Consider the following 19,096-nt stretch of genomic DNA (forward strand, 5'->3'; position numbering starts at 1 on the left):
AGAAGTCAGAGACAAGATTGGTCATCAGTCAAATTCCATCAGCATTGCCCAGAGCAGCTGTGGCTGCCCCAGCCCTGGCAGTGTCCGAGGCCAGGCTGGACAGGGCTTGGGGCAGCCTGGGGTAGGGAAGGTGTCTGTGGGATGGGATGAGTTTTAAGGTCCCTCCCGACCCAACCCACCCGAGGGCTCTAGGATGAGGTGCTACAAGGCTGGAGTGGTTCAGCTCCAGCAGCAGCAGCTCAGCACCTGACCCTCCCACTCTTCAATCAGCTACAAATGGCCTCTGCAGCCCCTTCAGATTTAACAGCATCACAACCTAAAACTTTCCGAGCCTGCTGGCTTGAGGGCAGAGTCCAGCTTCATTAAACTCCAGCTCCAGGCCAGGAGGCTGCAGCCAGCCAGAAGCAACCTCCACCTGCCAAACCCCATCGCTTCCCTGCCTCTTTCCCAATGGAATATCCCAGCAGCAGCGTCCCCTCTGGAGGCAGGATTAGCGCCTCACCTCCAGGCTGGGATCGCTGCTCAGCAGGGCTGGGAGGACCCTCCCTGAGCCAGGCTTCCCCCGATAATCGCCCTAATCCCTGCTAACCGCGCCTCTAAAGACTCTAATCCCCGGGCAGGGCACACACGCGCTGCCGGAGCCTGGAAAAGCCTGTAATGGACACCCAGCCCGGCTGGAGCAGCTCAGGTGGAACCAGCCAGCCCAGGTCATGCCCCACCTCCGGGAGATGCTGCTTTCAACCCAACCCCGCTGCTCACACCCCGCTGTTGAGCAACAGGGGAAAAGGGAAAACCCCTGCCAAGCCCCGGCACTCGGCAGGGAGCAGAGGAGCACAGATAGTGCCCTGCTGCTGGCACAGAGCCCAGGAGCTCACGGGGCTCACCACCAGAAGCTGCTTGAAGCTCCTCACTGTCCCCGGGCTGGGCTGGGAGCCCTCAGTGCCAGCCGTGCCCCCAGAGCCTTGCAGAGCTGCAGGAGCCCAGTCTGAGCCTTCCAGAGCAATCCCACCTGGGCTCCAGCACCTGGGGCACGGTGCTCCGGGTCAAACACACCCACCTGAGAGCTCACATTCCCTTCCAGCCTGGTCAAAGCCAGCAGTTCTGCTGTCAGGATTTGTCCCAAGAGAAGGATGAACCCATCCCAGAACCCTGCCATGGGTTTTTCCTGGATTGCAGAAGCACCCATGGGATGCTCCCAAGGTACTCCCTGGGCAGTTCAGATGGAACATTTCTCCATCTGTCCAAACAGACCCTCAGACTTTTCTGCAGATATTCACCTCCCTGTCCTTCTTCATCACCCAGGAATAGGGACAGACACAAAAGGGATTCAGCTCCAGCACCTCCAGCTGCTGCTGCAGGCTGGGGCTGCCAAACCATGCACCAGTCTCCCAGCAAGGGAGAGCAGGGATGTAGCAAGGCCAGGTTGAGGATAATTGGCAGAACATGGTGTGGGGAAGATGCTGTCAGGATGGGAAGTGTGAAAAGGGAAGGCTGAGATCTCTTGGCAGGGCTGTCCCCTCGCAGCAGGAGGAAGGCCAAGGAACCTTCACTCAAGCTGAGCTCTTTCATCACTCACAAAGGATCCCAACCCTCCGAGCCAGCTCAGACACTCCTGAAGAACAAACTGTGCCAGCACACTTTGTGAGCAGCCACGCATGACCTCACAGCTCGGGATGTTTTCATCCCACAGCCCCGATGATCCATGTGCAATGACTCCATGCCCTGGATAAAACCCCATCATTTGTGCTGTCCATCACCAGGACACGAGACATTTCTGAGGCTGATGGACTCCAGAGCTGTCTCTGCTCCTGGGAAATCACTGCTCCTAACAGAAGCCTCAATTCCCTTGCCTTGGGAAGGGATTAGACAGGGAGATGCTCAGCCAAGCACCTCCAGTCTGTCTGTCCCGAGGAATTCCCAACCTTCCCTTGATTTCCCTGCTCAGACTGATCCTTCTGTGTCCAGGCCCAGCCCCTGTCCCCGGGCCGAGTCACGCCAGACACGAGGCAGCACATGGCAGGGCAGTGGCAGTGCCCCGGGGCTGGGGGGATGTTCAAGCCCCAGAAATGTCCGTCCACATCAAAGCCTCTGCTGTGCTCACCAGCTCCCATTCATCCTCCGGGAATGTCTGTGAGAGCCGGACCTGCCGCTGGCGTGTCCATGCGCTCATGGGGAAGGTCCCCGGGGATGTTCCTACGGCTCCCCGAAGGGCAGAAGGTCCCACAGGATGCTGCCAGCACGGAGGAAGGCGGCGATGCGGGAGGATCAGAGGATGACGAGGGAGGAGGGAGGGAGGCTCGGCAGCTCCGGGTCACCTCCGCTCGCTGCCGCGGGCGACGGGCGCCGGGCGAGCCCTGCACCGCTCGGCAGCTGCAGATTCCTGCCTGTCCCACCCCCTCCTCCGCAGCCTTCCCGGGCACCCCTTCCCCGCAGGGCAGCGCCGGCAGACAGCCGGCATTGCTCAATGGCAGCGCAAGTCACATCGCGTCCCGCGGCGGCGGGGGGACCGAGCCCGGCCAGCCCCGCTCCTTCCAGCCTGCCACAGCTTCCACGGCTGGGACTGCCGGGCTCTGCCCGGGGCAGCGCTCCCGGAGCGTCTGCAGGGCACAAGGAGGAGGAGGAGGAAGAGGAGGAGGAGCCCGAGAGGTCCTTCACAGAAGCCCTGTCCTCACCTGCCCTCCCCATGTCCCCCCTCACCCCTCTGTGTCCAGGGAAGTCCCTGCACACGAGGACTCCGGGGCTGCCCTCCCTTATCAGCCCGAGCTGTCCCGGTGCCAGTTGCAGTTTCCAAAGGCAGAGAGGGAAGATTAGGATATTTAGCTTTGAAATCAAACAAATAATTGCACAGGCTTTCTGCAAACAGATCAGGGTTGGGAGGTCAGAGAGCAGCTGGTAAATCTCAGCACTGTTTGCTCTGCCTAAATAATATTAGATCAAGAACAATCAATCATTTTAATCAACAAAATTATTTATAACTCTTTAGAGCAAACAATCAAGTCCACTGGCAGCTGCCAAAAGATGGCAGGTAATGATCCACATGGCTCCAATTCCCCTGTGTGGTTCTGGATTGGCTCCTTTGCATCCCTGGATTTACTGCCCTGGAGATTTGCCCTCACAAGTGCCCTGACCCTCTCTGAGGGTGTCCCTGGCCAGGCTCACAAGCACACACTCAAACACACACAAATACACCCAGCAGCCCCCCTGCAGCTGCCCCCCCCACCCAGGGCAGCTCACAGCAGCCAAGCACCTCCCCAAGCTGCATCTCCCAGGGAGGGAGGGGAGGGAGAACCTGCTGGACAGGAGAGGGAGAAGATGCTCCTTCTGCTCTGCCACCTGAGCCAGCCCCACCTCCTGGGGCTGTGGCTGTGCTGATGGCACCACTGACCCCTCCACAGGCACCACTCATGTCCCACACCCTGCACATCCCTCCAGTCCCAGGCAGGCTCTGCACAGCAGCAGATGATCCCAGCAGCCACAACAGGACAGGAGCCTTTTCCTGGCTGGGCTGGAAGCCATGAAAGCCAAGGCATTGCTGAGAGGAGAACGAGAGCCAGCTTCCCATTTGGGACCAGGAGGGAACAAGGACAAGGCCATCCCTGGATGCTCCTGCCAGCCCTGCACCATTTCACCTCCCTGTCCCCTGTCCAAGCTCAGCTGCCCCAGTGATGGAGGCCAGGAAGGGCCTGGGAAAAGCCTGGGAACCAAAGCTCTGCAGCCCACACCAGCCTCAGGAACAGCAGTGCCAAAGTAATTTCATTTCACAACTTCCCAGGAACAATTCTCCTGGGTTTATTAATTTTTAAGCAGACAAGAAAACCAACAAAGGGGATTTTCCAGGGGGGCCCCAAGATTAATCATCTCCATCCCAGGCTGAGCACAGGGCTCCTGGGCTTTGCCCAGGTGTGTCACACCATGCAGCATCCGGGTTTCCAGTATCCCCAGGCACAGGAGCGAGGGTTTTCCCAATCCCCAAGAAGTTCTTTTCCAGCTCCTACTTCTAGGAAACTTCCCACCAGGGAAGGGAGGCGTGCAGGGACTGGGCCAGACCAAGCCCTGGGAAGATGAAGGTGGGAGTGAGCTGGGAGAGGCGGCCAGAGAGGAGCTGGGCTGCCCCATCAGGCTCAGCCCTCCCCACCCCAGAGCCAAGCGCTGTCCAGGATGGATTCTGTCAGCTCCCGGCCTCAGCTGGGAAGAACCAAGGACAGGCAGGGATAAATGCGAGGCGCTCAGATCTGCCCAGAGGAAGCCTGAGCTTGGAAACCTCAGTGAGGGCTGGGGGAGAGAGGCTGAGAGGCTCCCAGGCCTCGCATCCACCCCGCGGAGCATCCGGAAGCCATTAAGGAATTACAGCCTCGCTGGCCCCGAGCCCTCCCCGGCAGAAGTGCCTGGAGCAGATGGTGAAAGGGCTGATTGAATTCGGCTGCTCACGCCAAGAGGCTCTTTAGGAGACACTCGATGGAGGAGGGGGTGGAGGGGGCGGCATTTGGGACTCGGAGCTGGGAGCCCTTGCCAGGAACTCCAGGAATCCTCCATCAACCCTAAGGAGGCTGGAGGAGCTCTGGCAGTGACTTGAATGTGTGGTTTGAGGGGTGTGAGATTCCCTTGGGAGCTTGGCCCCAAGCTCCTGGTGCTCCAGGAGTGACTCTCCAGGGATCCAAGGCTGGTTCCTCTCCATTTCCAAGGGCACTGTGCAGCAGACCAGCTCCCTTGCAGGGACCTGGCATGGCCCCAGGAGCTGAGTGATCCCAAACCTTGATCCCAGCTTGAGGAGGCACAGGAGCTGTCAGCCCATAAGCCCTGCTCACCCCCAGGGCTTTCCTGCCAGAAAAATGGGGGTTTGTAAAGATCCTTAATTCCCAATTTGGTGTAATCCCACCCACCCCATTCCCACACTGGGTATGGGACCAGACCTCCCAAAGAGCCCTCAGAGAGGGATGGAACTCCAGTTACTCTGGATGGGGAGGAGGTGGGGAAAAAAGACCAAGATGAGAGAAATGTAGGATGAAAAAGAGCCAACAGGAGGGAGGAAAAAACCTAAGGAGAAATGTGCTTCGAAAGTCATCCTCGGTGCCAGCCCTCCCGGGGGTGATGCCAGCGCCTGGGCAAAAACACAGATGGAGGAACCAAAATTGCCTGGGGATGAAGGAAGGGCTTAAACACTCCCTGGAAAGTGGAGGGGAAGAAAAGGAGGAATGCCCCAAAAACCAACAGAGCCCCAAGCTCTGGGCTCCCTGCCCTGGCCAGCCAGCTCCAGCTCCCCATTCCCTGTGTCCCGGGGGGACAGGCATCGGTCCGAGGTCCCTGTGCCATCCCCCATCTCCGAGTCCATCCCTGCTTTTCCAAGGGTGAAAGCTGCAGTGAGTCCCCCCGGGATCCTTGGCCGGCTGCCCGAGGTTGGGAAATCGGGAGCCTGGTCAGGCTCTGCCGGAGGGGCCAGCACGGAGCGCTCCGTGACCGTCAGGGGATCTTTGCGGAGCAATCTTTTCCGAGACAAGTCATGAGATTATTTCTTGCCTGGAATTTGCTCCCGCAGCTCCCATCGGCCCCGGACTGCTGAGTCAAGAGACCGCCGGGGCTGTGCCCTCCAGATGAGTAAATAAATTGCCATGGGGAGTGCGGGGGCCCGGGGGGGCTGGCGCCCGGCGGGGCGCGGGATGGGGCAGGGAGGGGACCCGATGACTCCCGAGCCTTGGGCTGGGGATGGATCCCGGCTTGGCAGCCGCGCACGGAGTTAATCACCAGATTAGCGAGCAGTTACACACGCGGCTTAAAGGCACATCATCCTCCCCTTCCCTTTCCTCCTTTTCCTCCGGGGGTCTTATCCCCCTTTTCCCTTCCTCTTTTATTTTTGAGATTTCTTTCAGCCGAACTTTGCCTCTCAGCGAGTGCCAGGGACGGGCAGCCCGACAGCCACGGAAGGCAGAAGCCCTTGAAGACGCCGAAGGGGGGAAAGGGTCCGGCCCGGGGGTGACACAGCTCAGGGCAGCCCCTCCCGATCCTTTCCCTCCCCCTCCCGCCGATCGCTCCCCTCCCCGTCCCGCTGTGCCGCTCCGCCGGGCACTCGGGTCACTCTATAGGATCCATATGGCCCCGGCTGCTCCGGGCTCGGCTGCTTGGAAGCAGGAATGGTGCGAGTCATCCCGCTCGAAGGCAAACAGGCGCAGGGCCGGGGCCTTTCATGTTCCGGCCTTTGGAGCCAAATTCAAATCTGGAGCCGCTTAAAGGGATGGAAAGAGCCCCTGCGAGGAGCGGCCCCGCCGGGCCGCGGCTACCGGGACAGCTCCGCATCGCAAACCCCGCGGCTGCCGCTGGAAAGGGAAACTGCCCCAGCCTTCCCAAACCCCGGGGCTGCCTCTGGAAAGGGAAACTGTCCCAGCCTTCCCAAACCCCGCGGCTGCCGCTGGAAAGGGAAACTGTCCCAGCCTTCCCAAACCCCGGGAATGCCGCTGGAAAGGGAAACTGTCCCAGCCCCCCCAGACCCCGGCACAGCCTCGCACCCCGAGCCCGAAGTTCCTGGCAGCCCTTCACAAGGATGGGCTTGGGAAATGCCACCGATGCTGCCGCGCTCCTCCGCTGCCCGGGGCTGATGCCAGGGCTTGAGCAAAGGAGTTTTTCCTCATTTCCAGCTGCAGACCGGGAGGAATTGCGTTTGCTGACCTCATGGAGCAGTCTGAGGGATGGAGCAGTTGGGTAACGTGCCTGGAGCACTTGAAAAGAGAAAGCTCTTGGCATTGCATTTTCAAACCGCTTCTAACAATAATGGGTGAAAAAAGAAGGGAAAAAATAAAGACCCAAATTTCACGTGTCCCAGTCCATCTTTTTTTAATTTTCCAGTGGAAAAAGCCAGGACTGCTCAGCTTTTGCAAGTTGTTTCTTCAGACGGTTCAGGTTTCGGTAAACAATTGCTCAAAACTAAAAGGTAAGAAAACAAAAATCCCCTTTTCTGCTCCCAGAGCAGCGACCAAAATTCAGTGGCTTTGCACAAACACATGCAGGGACCTCTGAAAAAAACTTTCATGTGGGTCAAAAAGCCACAGTTTGATTATTGTGATAAAAAGTGCTGACAACAAGGGGCAAACAACAGAAAACAATCCCCAAAGCCCTGCCCAGTGTCCAGCTTCAGCTTTTGGGGTCTGCTGCTGGCAGTGGCAGCTCCCCTGAGTGAGCAGGGTTATCCTGCAAGGCCATGGCAGGAGAGGCAGCATCCCAGGGAATGGCAGCCAGCCCCATCCTGCTCTGCCTAACTTGGCTCCTGAGGGATGCTGAGCCTGCCCCAGTCTCCCAGCACCCCCAAACTGGTTATACTGGGAGGTGGATGGCTCCAGGCCTGCCTGCTGCTGGGAGGAGCCGGGCCGTGGAACACAGAGCGTGGAGAGCAGGAATCCTGCAAGCAGAGGGAGACCTGGAGCACCCAGCTGAGGATGCTCCCACCCCCTGAAACAGTGGAATGGGAGTGCTGTGCCTCAGTTTCCCTAAAAACAAGGTCTCATCAAACCTTTTCTCAACATCTTTTGGGGTGCAAGGCTCCAAAGCTTTAGAAAGAAGCTTTTAAAGAAAAGCTCAGTCCCTGGGCTGGCTTCTCCTGCACTCCCCACCAGCCATGAGAAGAATGCCTTGGAATCACGTCAAGTATTTGAGATGAGATGGGGGGAGAGAGAGGGGGCACGGCGAGGGGAGAGGGGGAGCTTTTGACTCAGTGTCTGGCTTCTTTCATCAATCCCACATTCCTGCTCATGCCATCACCCTCCGGGAAAGTGCCACAACCTACAGAACCCATGTGGAGCCAATTTAGAATCCCCTCTGTGTAAGAAAATGCATTTTGTTCATTAACAAGCTCTGGATGCTCAGCTGGGGTGAGGAGGCAGCCCCACAGCCATCCCAGAATGGGGTTCAGTGGGAAGATATCCTACACACAGCTACAGCCCAGAGCAGAGCAGTGCTCCCTGCGCTCTCCCAGGATGCTGTTCCCAAATAACCCCGGGGTTCCTGCCCCAGCCACCTGAGCTGGAGGTCTCTGCCTCTGCTGGCTGTACAGGAAAGGTTTAAACCAGAGGAAAAAAGCTGGAAAGCAGGGAATTGCTGGAGCAGGTATTGCTGTTGTGCCCAGCAGCAACTGGGAGATGAATGAATGGGCATTCCAGCCCCAGAGCCCAGTTTAGAGCCAGACAGAGCCCTGGGACTTTGCACATCCCAATCCACAACCAGGGCTGTCACAATGACTCCAGTCCTCATTCCCAAAGCACAGGGAGCCACAGAAAGGAGGGGATTTTCCTCTCTGGGAAAACAAGCTGCTGTTTCTCGGTGTGTTTGTGATATTTCTCTGGCAGGTTATATTTATCCACGAGCTCCAGGAACCAGATGTGGGAGTGAGGGGCTGTGCTGCACCAGCTTCCTGCCTTCCTGCAAACACCGGCTCCACCTGCCCCGCACAGAGCAGGACACAGCCTGCAGAGCCAGGAAACTCTGCAAGGTCAGCACAGCCGGGGCAGGGGACAGGGAAAAACGTGTCACCTGCCTGGTCCTGCACAGGGGGCATTGCTGCCATGAGCTGCTGCTGTTCATGGGACAGAGGGGCAAATCAGGGCTTGGATTTTGGCAGTTGACTGAAAAAAAACCAAAACCAAAACCTCAACATAAAAATGTAGAGTTTCAGTTCAGAAAGAGATGGTAGTAAGAGAGAAGGGCTTGACCCATCCAGGGCCACTCTGAGCCAGCCACTCCTCAGGAGAAGGATGGAAGACCTCGGAGCAGCTCTGAGCACAGCACTGGGGGCTCTGCCTCCCCCTCAGCCCTGCAGGGCTCAGGCATTTGCAGCCTGTGAAAGGTTCTGGAGCCTGGGTGAGACACTGGGACACCACAGCTGAGCCCTCACACCAAACTGCAAACTGAAACCACCCTGGCAGTGCCCAAGGCCAGGCTGGACAGGGCCCTGAGCCACCTGGTCCAGTGTGAGCTGTGCCTGCCATGGCAGGGGTGGCACTGGATGAGCTTCAAGGTCACTTCCAGCCCAAACCATTCTGGGATTGAAGGACTTATTTCTTTTTTTGCCATCTCTGTGCATTTGGTCTCCAACTGTGTCCATCCCAGGACCAGCTGACAGTGCAAAAAGGAGAAGACTCTCCTGCCTTATCTGGGACAGATTTACTTGGATTTGTTCCCTTCTTCCCCAAAATCCCAGCAGATCCCGGTGCCACAAGTGACAGGAGCCATTTAGGGTGGCAGCTCTGCCAGTTCACATCCCCTGTTCCAGGAGATATTCAAGCACATAAAGCCACTGTAGATTTCCACATTTTCCCATCACTGCCAGGGAAGGCTGCAGGCACAAATCCCCAAAGCTGGGGAGATGAGAGCAGCTCTGCAGGCTGTGCAGCAGGACCCACCCCAGCTTTCCAAAGTCACCTCTGCAGGAGGAGATCCCCCTCCAGGCCCGTTATCTGCAGAGCATCTCCCAGCTCTGCCATGGGCAGCACTCAAGTGCTTCCCCCCCTCGAATTCCACTGCACCTGGGAAAAATGTAGGAGCTCGTAGGAGAATCAATAAATATTTATTGTTTAACCAGCAGTATTTTGACTGGAGATGTAAGCATGGCCCTGTGCCAGGGAAACAAGAGCCTTCTTGGCCAGCGCTGCAAACAAATTTTTGTCTGTATCTCGTTGGAAGATTATAAACTACACAATGAAAGGAAAAAAAAGAAACACAGGCAGCGAGCAGCTTAGTCACGGAAGAGGAACAAAAGAGCTGAGATGGATAACTGTGGCATGGGGTTACAAGAAAAAAAGGGCTGCAGGCCTGAATTTTGGCTGTGAGACAGCTGTGCTGCTCAGATCAGCTGCAGATTGTGCCACTGGCTCCTGCTGGGATGGGGCTTGGAGCTGCACCAGGAGGCTCTGGAGTGACACTGGAATCCAGCAGGAACTCCCAGCCAAAAGCAAACTGGGGAGTCAGGGCTCAGTCTGCCCCTACAGGACACCCAATTCGCACAGGGATCCCAGGATCAGTGAACAGTCAGGCCCTGGCTCCAGGGGAGTTTTAGTGCTCAAACACAGCAGATCATCCCCTCCTTGTGCACCTCCTCAGCGTCCTGGCACGCTCCTACCCAGCACAGGTGCTCCACCAAGCAAGACTTGTCAGCCTGGAGGGTGCCAGAGCTGCCTCCTTTGGATCAGGGACAGCAGTGACACTCACTGTCCTGTCCTACATCCTGCCATTTCCTCACCTGGTGCCATGCAAGGACCAGCTGACAGTGCAAAAAGGAGAAAACTCTCCTGCCTTATCTGGGACAGATTTACTTGGATTTGTTCCCTTCTTCCCCAAATCCCAGCAGATCCCGGTGCCACAACTGACAGGAGCAATTTAGGGTGGCAGCTCTGCCAGTTCACATCCCTGATGTGTATTCAGACAGTCTGGTCCTACTCACACCCACCTGAGGCTTTAATCTGTGGGAAACCTGTGCACCCTCAGCCTGATGCAGCTGCCCGCAGCTCCTCACACAGCAGGATCCATTCCAGAGGAATGTGGCTGTGGATTTCCACATTTTCCCATCATTGCCGCAGCAGCCTGCAGTTCCACCCAGAGCTGGCTCCCAGAGAAGCTGGGGCTGCCCCATCTCTGGACGTGTTGGACCGGGCTTGGAGCAACCTGGACTATTGGGGGGAGGTCTCCCAGGTGAGATCTTTAAGGATTTCAACCCAAACCATTCTGGGATTCTGTGATAATCCCGTGGCAAAGCTCAGTGTGCCACAGTTCTACTGGAGTCCCAGCCCCTCACAGCCTGCCTGCAATCTGCTCTGGATTTGGGAGCGCAGGAAGTCCTCGGATGTCTCAGCAGCTCCTCTGGAGAGCTGGAGTGCAGCATTCCAGCGTGAGCCTGTGTTATCCCCGCATTCTGTAAGGCCCATCAAAGCACGGCACGCTGTAATTACATGGCAAATTAGGGGCCACTTCATGGAACGACACTGTAATTACACACTTGGTGCGTGCTTTCGGGAGCTCGGGATGGAAACGTGAAAGGAACGGGGTCTGCTCCTGTTCCCTGGAAATCTCCCTCCCCGTAGCCAGGTTAAAAACCAGGGATGTGCTCTGTGGATGTGTCCCTGAAGGACAGCTCCGTGAGCTGCCTTCTTCCCAGCCCTTCTCAGAGCTTTGGTGGGAAGCTGACACTAAAAAACTTGAAGCTGGTGGCAGCCAAGTGCAGCCAGACCCCCCTCCCGGGAACCTCTCATTCCCGCATCCCGCCTGGATACCACAGTAATGGGCATTTTGTCAGCGCATACAGAGGTAATTGCTCTTCTTCAGCTGAGTTCTCACCTCCTCCGCAGGCAATCAGCACCGAAAATGCGAGAGCGGCCCCAAGCCCTCCATTGCTGAGCCTCAGCCTCGCTGCTGATCATTGCAGCCCACACAGAGCATCCCCAGCCCAGCGCTCTCCTCGGCTGCGCTGCAGAGCGAAGCATTCCCCAAGGTGCCGTTCCCAGCATCCCTGGAAACCCCAGCCCGAGCTTTCCTTTGCCCAGGCTCTGGCATCCCCGGTGTCCCCGGGCGGACAGGTGAGGCTCTCCCAGCGCCACTGAGGCAGAGGGGGGACAGAGAAGGTGCCAGAGCAGGGAGGGAAATGCTGGGGCTCGGAGGGAAATGCTGGGCTCGGAGGGAAATGCTGGGGCTCGGAGGGAAATGCTGGGGCTCGGAGGGAAATGCTGGGCTCGGAGGGAAATGTTGGGCTCGGAGGGAAATGCTGGGCTCGGAGGGAAATGCTGGGCTCGGAGGGAAATGCTGGGGCTCGGAGGGAAATGCTGGGCTCGGAGGGAAATGCTGGGGCTCGGAGGGAAATGCTGGGCTCGGAGGGAAATGCTGGGCTCGGAGGGAAATGCTGGGCTCGGAGGGAAATGCTGGGCTCTCTGCTGTGTTTTATCCCGCACGGAAAGAAAACGTGGCCAAGCAGGAGCCAGCGCCCGTCAGCAGCAGGGAAACTGAGTCACACAGCAGCTGACGGGCTGGAGGGCTCAGCCCTGCGAGGATAAGGCAGGATCAAACCTGTCTTTTTGAGAATAATGAGAATAATGCCCCAAGTCCCTGAGCACTTTTACCCCGAGCAGCTCAGCAAGCTGCCCCCGTTGGTCGGGCTGGTCCAGCTGTGACCCCGTTCTATGACCTGGAGCCAGGGATGGCTGCAAACCTGTCCTCCCTAGACAAGGCAGAGACCAGAATGAAGGAACCCCTCCTAAAACCTAAAGAAGGGCGATTTCCTCTGCCCCTTGCCCGCGGCGAGGCTCTGTGGAGGAGCTCTGCGTTTGCCAGGCTCGCTTTAGATGCGAACTCCCTTATTTGTCTGCGCTGAAAGTGAAAGCAAAGCCTGACCTGGCTGTGGCAAGGGGGAGAAGCACGATTCAGGCAGGTCCTACATCCCGAGCAGCTTGGAAGCTGTGTAGGAGCTTCCCTGTACCCTGCACCACCGCAGCAGGAGAACCAGAACCTTACAGAGCTTTGGGTTGGAAGGGAAAATCTTGCTTCAGCCCTAACTGATGTTGTCCCAAATCCTAAACAGAGGGAAAAGCTGCCAGATAAAAGCACACCCCTGGGATGCCACCCACACACAGGCCAATGGAAACAACGTGTCCATGTCCCAGCTGTCCTCGGGGTAGGCATGGGAAGGGCCAAACGCCGGCATTTCTGTGCTGTGTGTGCACGGAGCAAATCCTTTTTCCAGGAACCAATCCCCCCCTGGTCCCGCACCACACCTCCAGGGAAAGGAGGCAGGAGGAGGGCTGGATGCAGGATGGGGAGTTTGGCATCCCTGCTCCATCTGGGATGCCCAGGAACGACACCTGGGATTACAGCCCTGCTCTGGTACCTCGGGGGGAGGCAAATCTGCAGCTTCCTGAGCAAGAACTGAGCCCTGGGAGCCCCAGTTACACCCCACAGCTCCCAGCAGGGCTGGAGCTGCTGCCCACTCTGCCCACAGCCAGCAAATGCAGGAAACAAAGTGATTTGTGGAGGGCAGCCTTCATCAGCCCCCAGGTGAAGTTCCCTTGGGGTTGAATTTTGTGTGGTTTGGGGTTTACTGTCTCAGAAAACGTCCCACCAAGCCTTTGGTGGAGCAGCCATGTATGTACAACCACAAGTGATGTTACCACCCTTCCATCACATCCTCCTAAGAATATCCACGCACACAGAATTGTGTCCTGAAGGAGAACCCACCCCATGGGGTTCTGGCTCTGAGCTGCTCATCTCACTCACACATTCCTGCTGGTAGTAGCAGGGGTGGAGTGGGAGGATTTGGCTTTGGAAGCTTTCTACAGCTCCACATCCCTTCCAGGTTATTTTTAAACCCTTTGGACACCACAAATCTCCCCGGAGTTTTGCAGGCAGAGGTGTGGGGTGGAGCAGGGTTTGGTTTGGGGGGTGAGAGGGGACAGAGTTTCAGGGGGCATCAGGCACCTGGCACATCAGACATCCTGCACAGCTGAAACCTTCTGGCTGCAGGGCCCTCCCTGCCCAAGGTTAACCCCACAGATCACACCTGTATGGCTGCTGTGCCAAGGGACAAGGGGCTGGAGTCCTTCTCAGCCCAGTTTGGAATTAAGGACGATGGGAACGTTTGGTGGTGGATTCAGGGCTGCAGGAGCCATCAGGGAGCAGAGAAGTGATGTTCCCTCCTCCCCTGGCTGGATCCCAGGAACACAACCCAGCAGTATCCACACTCCTTCCCTCACCATCAATCCCACCAAACCAGAGAGCTGCAGCTCTTTTCTCTCCGAGTTGGAGGGGAAATGAGGTTAAGCCAGCTAATTGACAGCGCTGACCTTTGTGGCTCCCAGCGAGCGCAGCCACCAGCACAGGAGCGGCTGCAGCTCAGCCGATGGGGGGGCAGCGCTTCTCTACCTCTCGGGTTTGTGTTTTTCAGAGCTCTTCCTGCCCAAGTTTCAACTTTGGGTCAGCTCTAAGAGCAGTTTGCTGACATCAGCTGCAGAAGAGCTTTCAGGGACAGCAGAAAACGAACTTAAGGCAGGGTGAAACTCCGAGCCCTCCCTTCAGGCACCAGGGAATTCCACTGCTCCAGACACCCAGAGCCTCTGTGAGAGCTCTCACCCACACCAGGAGAGTGCAAATTTTAACAGATACTTTACTCAGGAGTGAAAAGCAAAGCCCCCCACCCTGATGCTCCAGGTGTTTATTCCTATCCCGTTTTCCTCCCCTCCGAACAAACAGGCTGCCCTCGGGGGCTGAAGGGCGGCAATGAGTCTTCACCAAAGCTTTAGGAAATAGGCACAAACGGGTCCTCAGCTCCCCTCCAGCCTCTCATTTCAGCTGTGTAGGTGCATTCTTAGCATCCCTCGGGCATTTGGAAGCCTGGCGCTCTGAGCAGCACAGGGTGCTCCCTGCGGCCGGGGAGGAGGGATCCCAAGGGAGGCTCCTGCGCTGGACACTCCGGAGCCCATGGATGGCTGAAGCCAAGGCGGGTGCTGCCTCTGGAGCTCTCTGCAGCCCCGCTGATGCTGCACCAGCATCTATTGAAGTCGAAGCAACAACCCCTGTGCGGTTCCAGCGCTCAGCTGTCATTTCATTTCCACATGCAGCCCAAAATTCAAAAACCTGCGGGAGCTGTGCCTCCCTTCTGCCTTTCCTAGAAACTTTCTAACCGGCAGAGAAATGTACAAGTCAATCTTTAATTTGATTTTCTTCGCCGCACCGGTGCTGCACAAAACCCAGCAAACTTCCAGTTTGGCGCAGTGGGAATTGCAGCAGGGAGAGATGAAGCAACAGGACTCGTTTAATGCAGAAAAAAGGGTTGTTTTTTGTTTTTCCTGCGGGTCCTCCAAGCTCCATCCTCCACCTCGCCTGGGCAGGGCAGAGAGGAGTTGAGCGCCCGGGGTCAGCGAGCAGCCAGACGCCAGCAGTGTGTGAACAGCAGCCCTTATTCTGGTCAGGCTCGGCTCGGAGCAGGAACCACAGCCAGCAGCAGCTGAACTCACCCCGCTACAACACACAAAAACCCTTCTCGCCTCCCTTCAGTAACGTGTTGCTCTCTGCACCCTCTCTCCACCCATTTCTCCAGCTCCAGAAGGGCGAAAAAAAAAACCAAAGCGGCGGGTTTTCCCGGATTAAACGTGCTAAATCCATAGTATTTACCACTGGAGTTGTGTTTCCGAAATGCTGGAGTGCTTGGACCACACAAGACATTTCCAGCCAGGGATGGGGGAACGCACATCCATCCCAGCCAACGACGGGAACGGGCGGGGAGCCCCGGGAGCGCATCTCTCCTGCCTCCCCGCCGGACGGGCTTCCCTACATCCCGGCAAGGATGCCAGGAGCGTGAGGGAAGGAGGCTGGAGGGGCGGCGGGATGGATTTTAAGAGAAAGAGGGGGATGGAAAGTCATAAAAGCGCTCGGAAAGTCAACTCGCCTTCGGCAGCGGGCAGAGCCCGGGCGGCGCCGCTGCGCTGCGACTTGGGGCGCGCTCCGTGTTCCCTTCCAAAAGACACCCCCAAAAAACCCCACACCGACCTCTCTGACCACCCCTTCCCCAGCGGTCCAGCCTCTCCCCCCCGCCAAACCTCCCCCGCCGCCGCCTTCGCCGGGAGCAGGGGCCGGGGTGCGCGGAGCGGGGCGCGGAGGGGACACGGCGCTCACCGGGGGACGGGAAGAGCTCGATGTCCACCTTCTCCGTCTTGATGATGGTGAGATCCACCGCCGCCTTCATGGCTGGGGCAGCGCCGCGGGGGCGTCGCGCCGGGAGCGGGGGGCGGCGGCTGAGCCCCGCCGAGCGCGGAGCGGGGCGCCCGGGGCAGCGCGGCCGGCGCTGCCTCCCTCTGCTCTTCCTTCTTCTCCTCCTCCTCCTGCTTCTCCTCCTCCTCCTGCTTCCTTCCTTCCTTCCTTCCTCCCGCGCTCCCTCGCTCCGCTCCCGCCTGCGCTGCGCTCCCCGCTCCGCTCCGCTCCGCTTCGCCCGTCCCCGCCGCCGCCGCCCCGGCCGGGCTGAGCCGAGGGGAGGGCGCTGGGCCGGCCCCGAGCGGTGACAGCGGCGGAGGGACCCGCCCCGCCCCGCCCCGGAGGCGGCCCCGGCGCTCCGGGGAGCGGAGCCGGCGCTGCCGCGCAAAGGGGGTCCGGGGCAGCGCATCCAGGGCGCCTCCGCCCCGACCTGTGCTCGCACCCCGGCCCCCAAACACCGCGGGATAAGAGTTGGAGCACGCTGGCTGCAGGCACCCCTGGCTGGAGCCGCTGCCCGGAACCGATGGTTCTTGAAACCTGGCCAGTTGTGTTCACCCCGCCTGTCTCGACATGAACCGCTGCCTTTCACACTCACCCCTTCGGCTCCCATCGCCCCTTCATGCTCACATCATCTCCTCACATTTCCATCTCCCCTTCACATTCCCGTCATCCTGCCTGGAGCAGCCTGATCCTCTCCCACCCACAAGCACATCCAAAGTCAGGGGCACAGCCAGGACCGAGCAGTGCTCACTGTGCTGTGGTGGGTGACAGCCAGGGCTGGCTGTTCCTGGCCTGCTTGTAGAGGTGGGAGGCCAAAGAGAGTTGGGAACTGACTGGATAAAAAGCATCTTGAAGATGCAAGATGAGTGTCATGCCAGTACAGCATGGAGTTAACAGAAGAATATCGGTTTTCACATGAAATCTGTTTGATTGTATTTAGGTAGCACAAACTTGAGACCACAAACGGCACAGCAGAAGGAGAATATGACTCACAGACGTCAGCTTACCGGTACGGAGAAAAAAAGTCATTAACAACCAACTCTTGTGGTTCCGTCACCGAAAGTCTTTAACAGCTTCCGACGGCGGCACAGATCAGGCTGCTCTCATCAAAGATGGGCTCAAGTGAGCACAGGCCTGCAGGAGCAGCTGCCTGGGGTCACAGTCACTGCCCAGCTCTTAGGATGGAGCAGGGTCCCGCTTGCAAACACCCCCGAAACCTCCCGAGGCCCCGAAAGATGAGCTGCAGATGCAAACGCTGCAGCTCCGCTCATTTCGCTTCTGCAGCGGGGCCTTTCTCAGCGTATTTATAGCAGGGAGTTTGTGCAACTGAAAGAGCCGCGAGGTTGCCGGGGCCAGACGAGGAGAGGCGGCTCTGGCTGCACACACGGCTTTACCAAGGCAGGCAGATCGAGCAGCAGGAGGGCTGAAAGCTGGCAAAGCTGCGCAGGGAGCTCCAGCCCCAAGTTCCTCTTCCTCACCCAGGGACAGCCTCTCACATTCCCAGTTTTACAGGCAATCTTGTTTTCAATTTGCTTGCAAGCTCAGTTCTGGACAACCCATTTCTGGACAACTTCCTGCAGCAGTGGAGTGGGACCAGAGACTTATTGTGATGAAAATCCTCCCTCCACTGATTCCCAAGGGCTCAGGAGAACCTGAGCTCAGGCAGAGCACAGGGCTGGAAACCTCAGCTAGTGGTTTGAAACCTACCACAGGAATGAACCTGGAAATCCAAAGGTGGAAAGAGGATTGCTGCAAGGATAAAATGTGGTCCCTCCCTGGGACAGGATCATGAGCTTGCACCTGCCCTGGGTTTGGGTTTCTTTCCTGCCCGTACAGCAACGACTGAAGGAAGAAACTACAGAGAGGACATTTAGCAGAACGTCTCTAGCTGAAAATCAGAAGGGGATTCAGGAGAAACAGCTGTCTTTCTATCTGATCTCTGATCCCTCCAGAGCAGGCTTGGGCAGAGAAACCTGATGCAGTTATCAGAGCCCCCAGCCCTTCCCTTCCCTTCCTGCGCTCCCGGGCTGGGATCCCGGGCAGGGAGGGGAGGGGAGGGGGCTGCCTGGGGGTGCCCTTTGTGCAGCTGCCTGCCGAGCCATCAGAAAGCACCTGCGCTCCCGGCCCTATGGAAATGACCCCGGTGGATCACTCGCCCCGCTCAGCGCGGCTGCAGCAAACCACAACCCCCGGACCGAAACGGAGCAGGAGGCGCGGCGGGGTCACTGGGACTTGCCCAAACACAGGCTGGGACAGGCTGCTGGTGGCACACAGCACAAGGCTCTCCTGGGCAGAGGCCCTGGGGGGAGCTGCCACAGATTGAGATGCAGCAAGGAGGCAGCGGGCGCCCTGAGGTGTCTCGGCTTCAGCCTTGCCCCCCTGGGCTCCCCTTTTAGCTCAGCTGCTCCTGCAGTGTTACAGTCTCGAGGACTGGCTGAACTCCAGGGCACCTGTACTGGAGATCCTTCTCTTCTGGACCCGGACAGAGGCTCTAATAAAGACCTTTCTCACAGCCTGTGTGGTTTTCATTAGCAGACATCCACACCCTCCTGGCATGCCGGCTGAGCCCTGACCACACAAAGCCGATAACACTGACCCCAGCTTGGTGCAGGATGGCTGCAGAGGAGCTCTGAGCTGAGCCTCACCTCCTCGTGCCTCCCCAAACCTGTGTTCCATCTTGCTGGTGCAATGCATGACAACCCCTACACGCAGGGAAACTGGAAATGCTTCCAACAGTAACACCAGGGCAAAAATCCCCAAAGGGGAGGAAGAGAAGAGAGTGGCTGCGGACAGAGGTTTCCTCCCAGGGCAGCTGAATCTCTCCTTCGAACTCCATCCCAGCAGCCGCCTTAATTTGTGTTCACTTCAGAGCTGCAACATGAAAGCCCTGGCTCTGAGCTCCAGCTGAGCCGCTCAATGGCTCAGTGTTCGCTGAAGGCATGGAAGGAATCCATTGATTAGTTTCTTCAGCTGGGATGTGACCATTCCGAGTCCAAGACCTGCCAAACATGACTTCGCCTCAGCAACTGGTTCCTATTTGCTGCTCACAGGCTTTAGGAAAATCTTTCCTCTCTCACCCTCCAAGTCTCACCCTCGTTTTCCACTGTGTCGTTAGGAACGTGAATATCCATTCAGGCTCCGCCCGGGAGGGAGGATGCCGGGCTGGAGAACGACCCTGCAGCCCAAAGATGGGCGATAACCATCTGCCCTCCCTCCGCAGCGCAGCCCCACTGTTTGCAAGCGCTGCGAACAAAGAGAGGATGGGCAGTAATGCCCCATTGTTCCCAGGCCCGCTGACTAACCTTGGGGTAAAAGAACAAGAATAATTATTATTCATTTAGCACTGAGGAAAGGTGTTAGGAGAGCGCAGCCTTTGCGGTGATTTCCGAACGCG

At 57.9% G+C, this 19,096-nt stretch overlaps 1 protein-coding gene across 3 annotated transcripts in view; it reads right to left on the reverse strand.

The window, feature by feature from the left end:
* The window catches only part of ETS1 (ETS proto-oncogene 1, transcription factor), an 81,452-nt gene that overhangs the window by 33,682 nt on the left and 28,674 nt on the right, over positions 1 to 19,096 (reverse strand). The window contains exon 1 of one of the 3 annotated variants that reach the window (XM_084221467.1): positions 15,628 to 15,894. The exons of the other annotated variants lie outside the window; for them this stretch is intronic. Coding sequence (XP_084077593.1) covers positions 15,628 to 15,697 — 70 coding nt within the window. The 5' untranslated portion in view covers positions 15,698 to 15,894. Of the gene's footprint in view, positions 1 to 15,627; positions 15,895 to 19,096 lie in introns of those variants that run through there. 3 annotated transcript variants of the gene reach the window in all.

This window comes from Fringilla coelebs, assembly GCF_963513975.1.
Source record: "Fringilla coelebs genome assembly, chromosome: 25".
Classification (NCBI taxonomy): domain Eukaryota; kingdom Metazoa; phylum Chordata; class Aves; order Passeriformes; family Fringillidae; genus Fringilla; species Fringilla coelebs.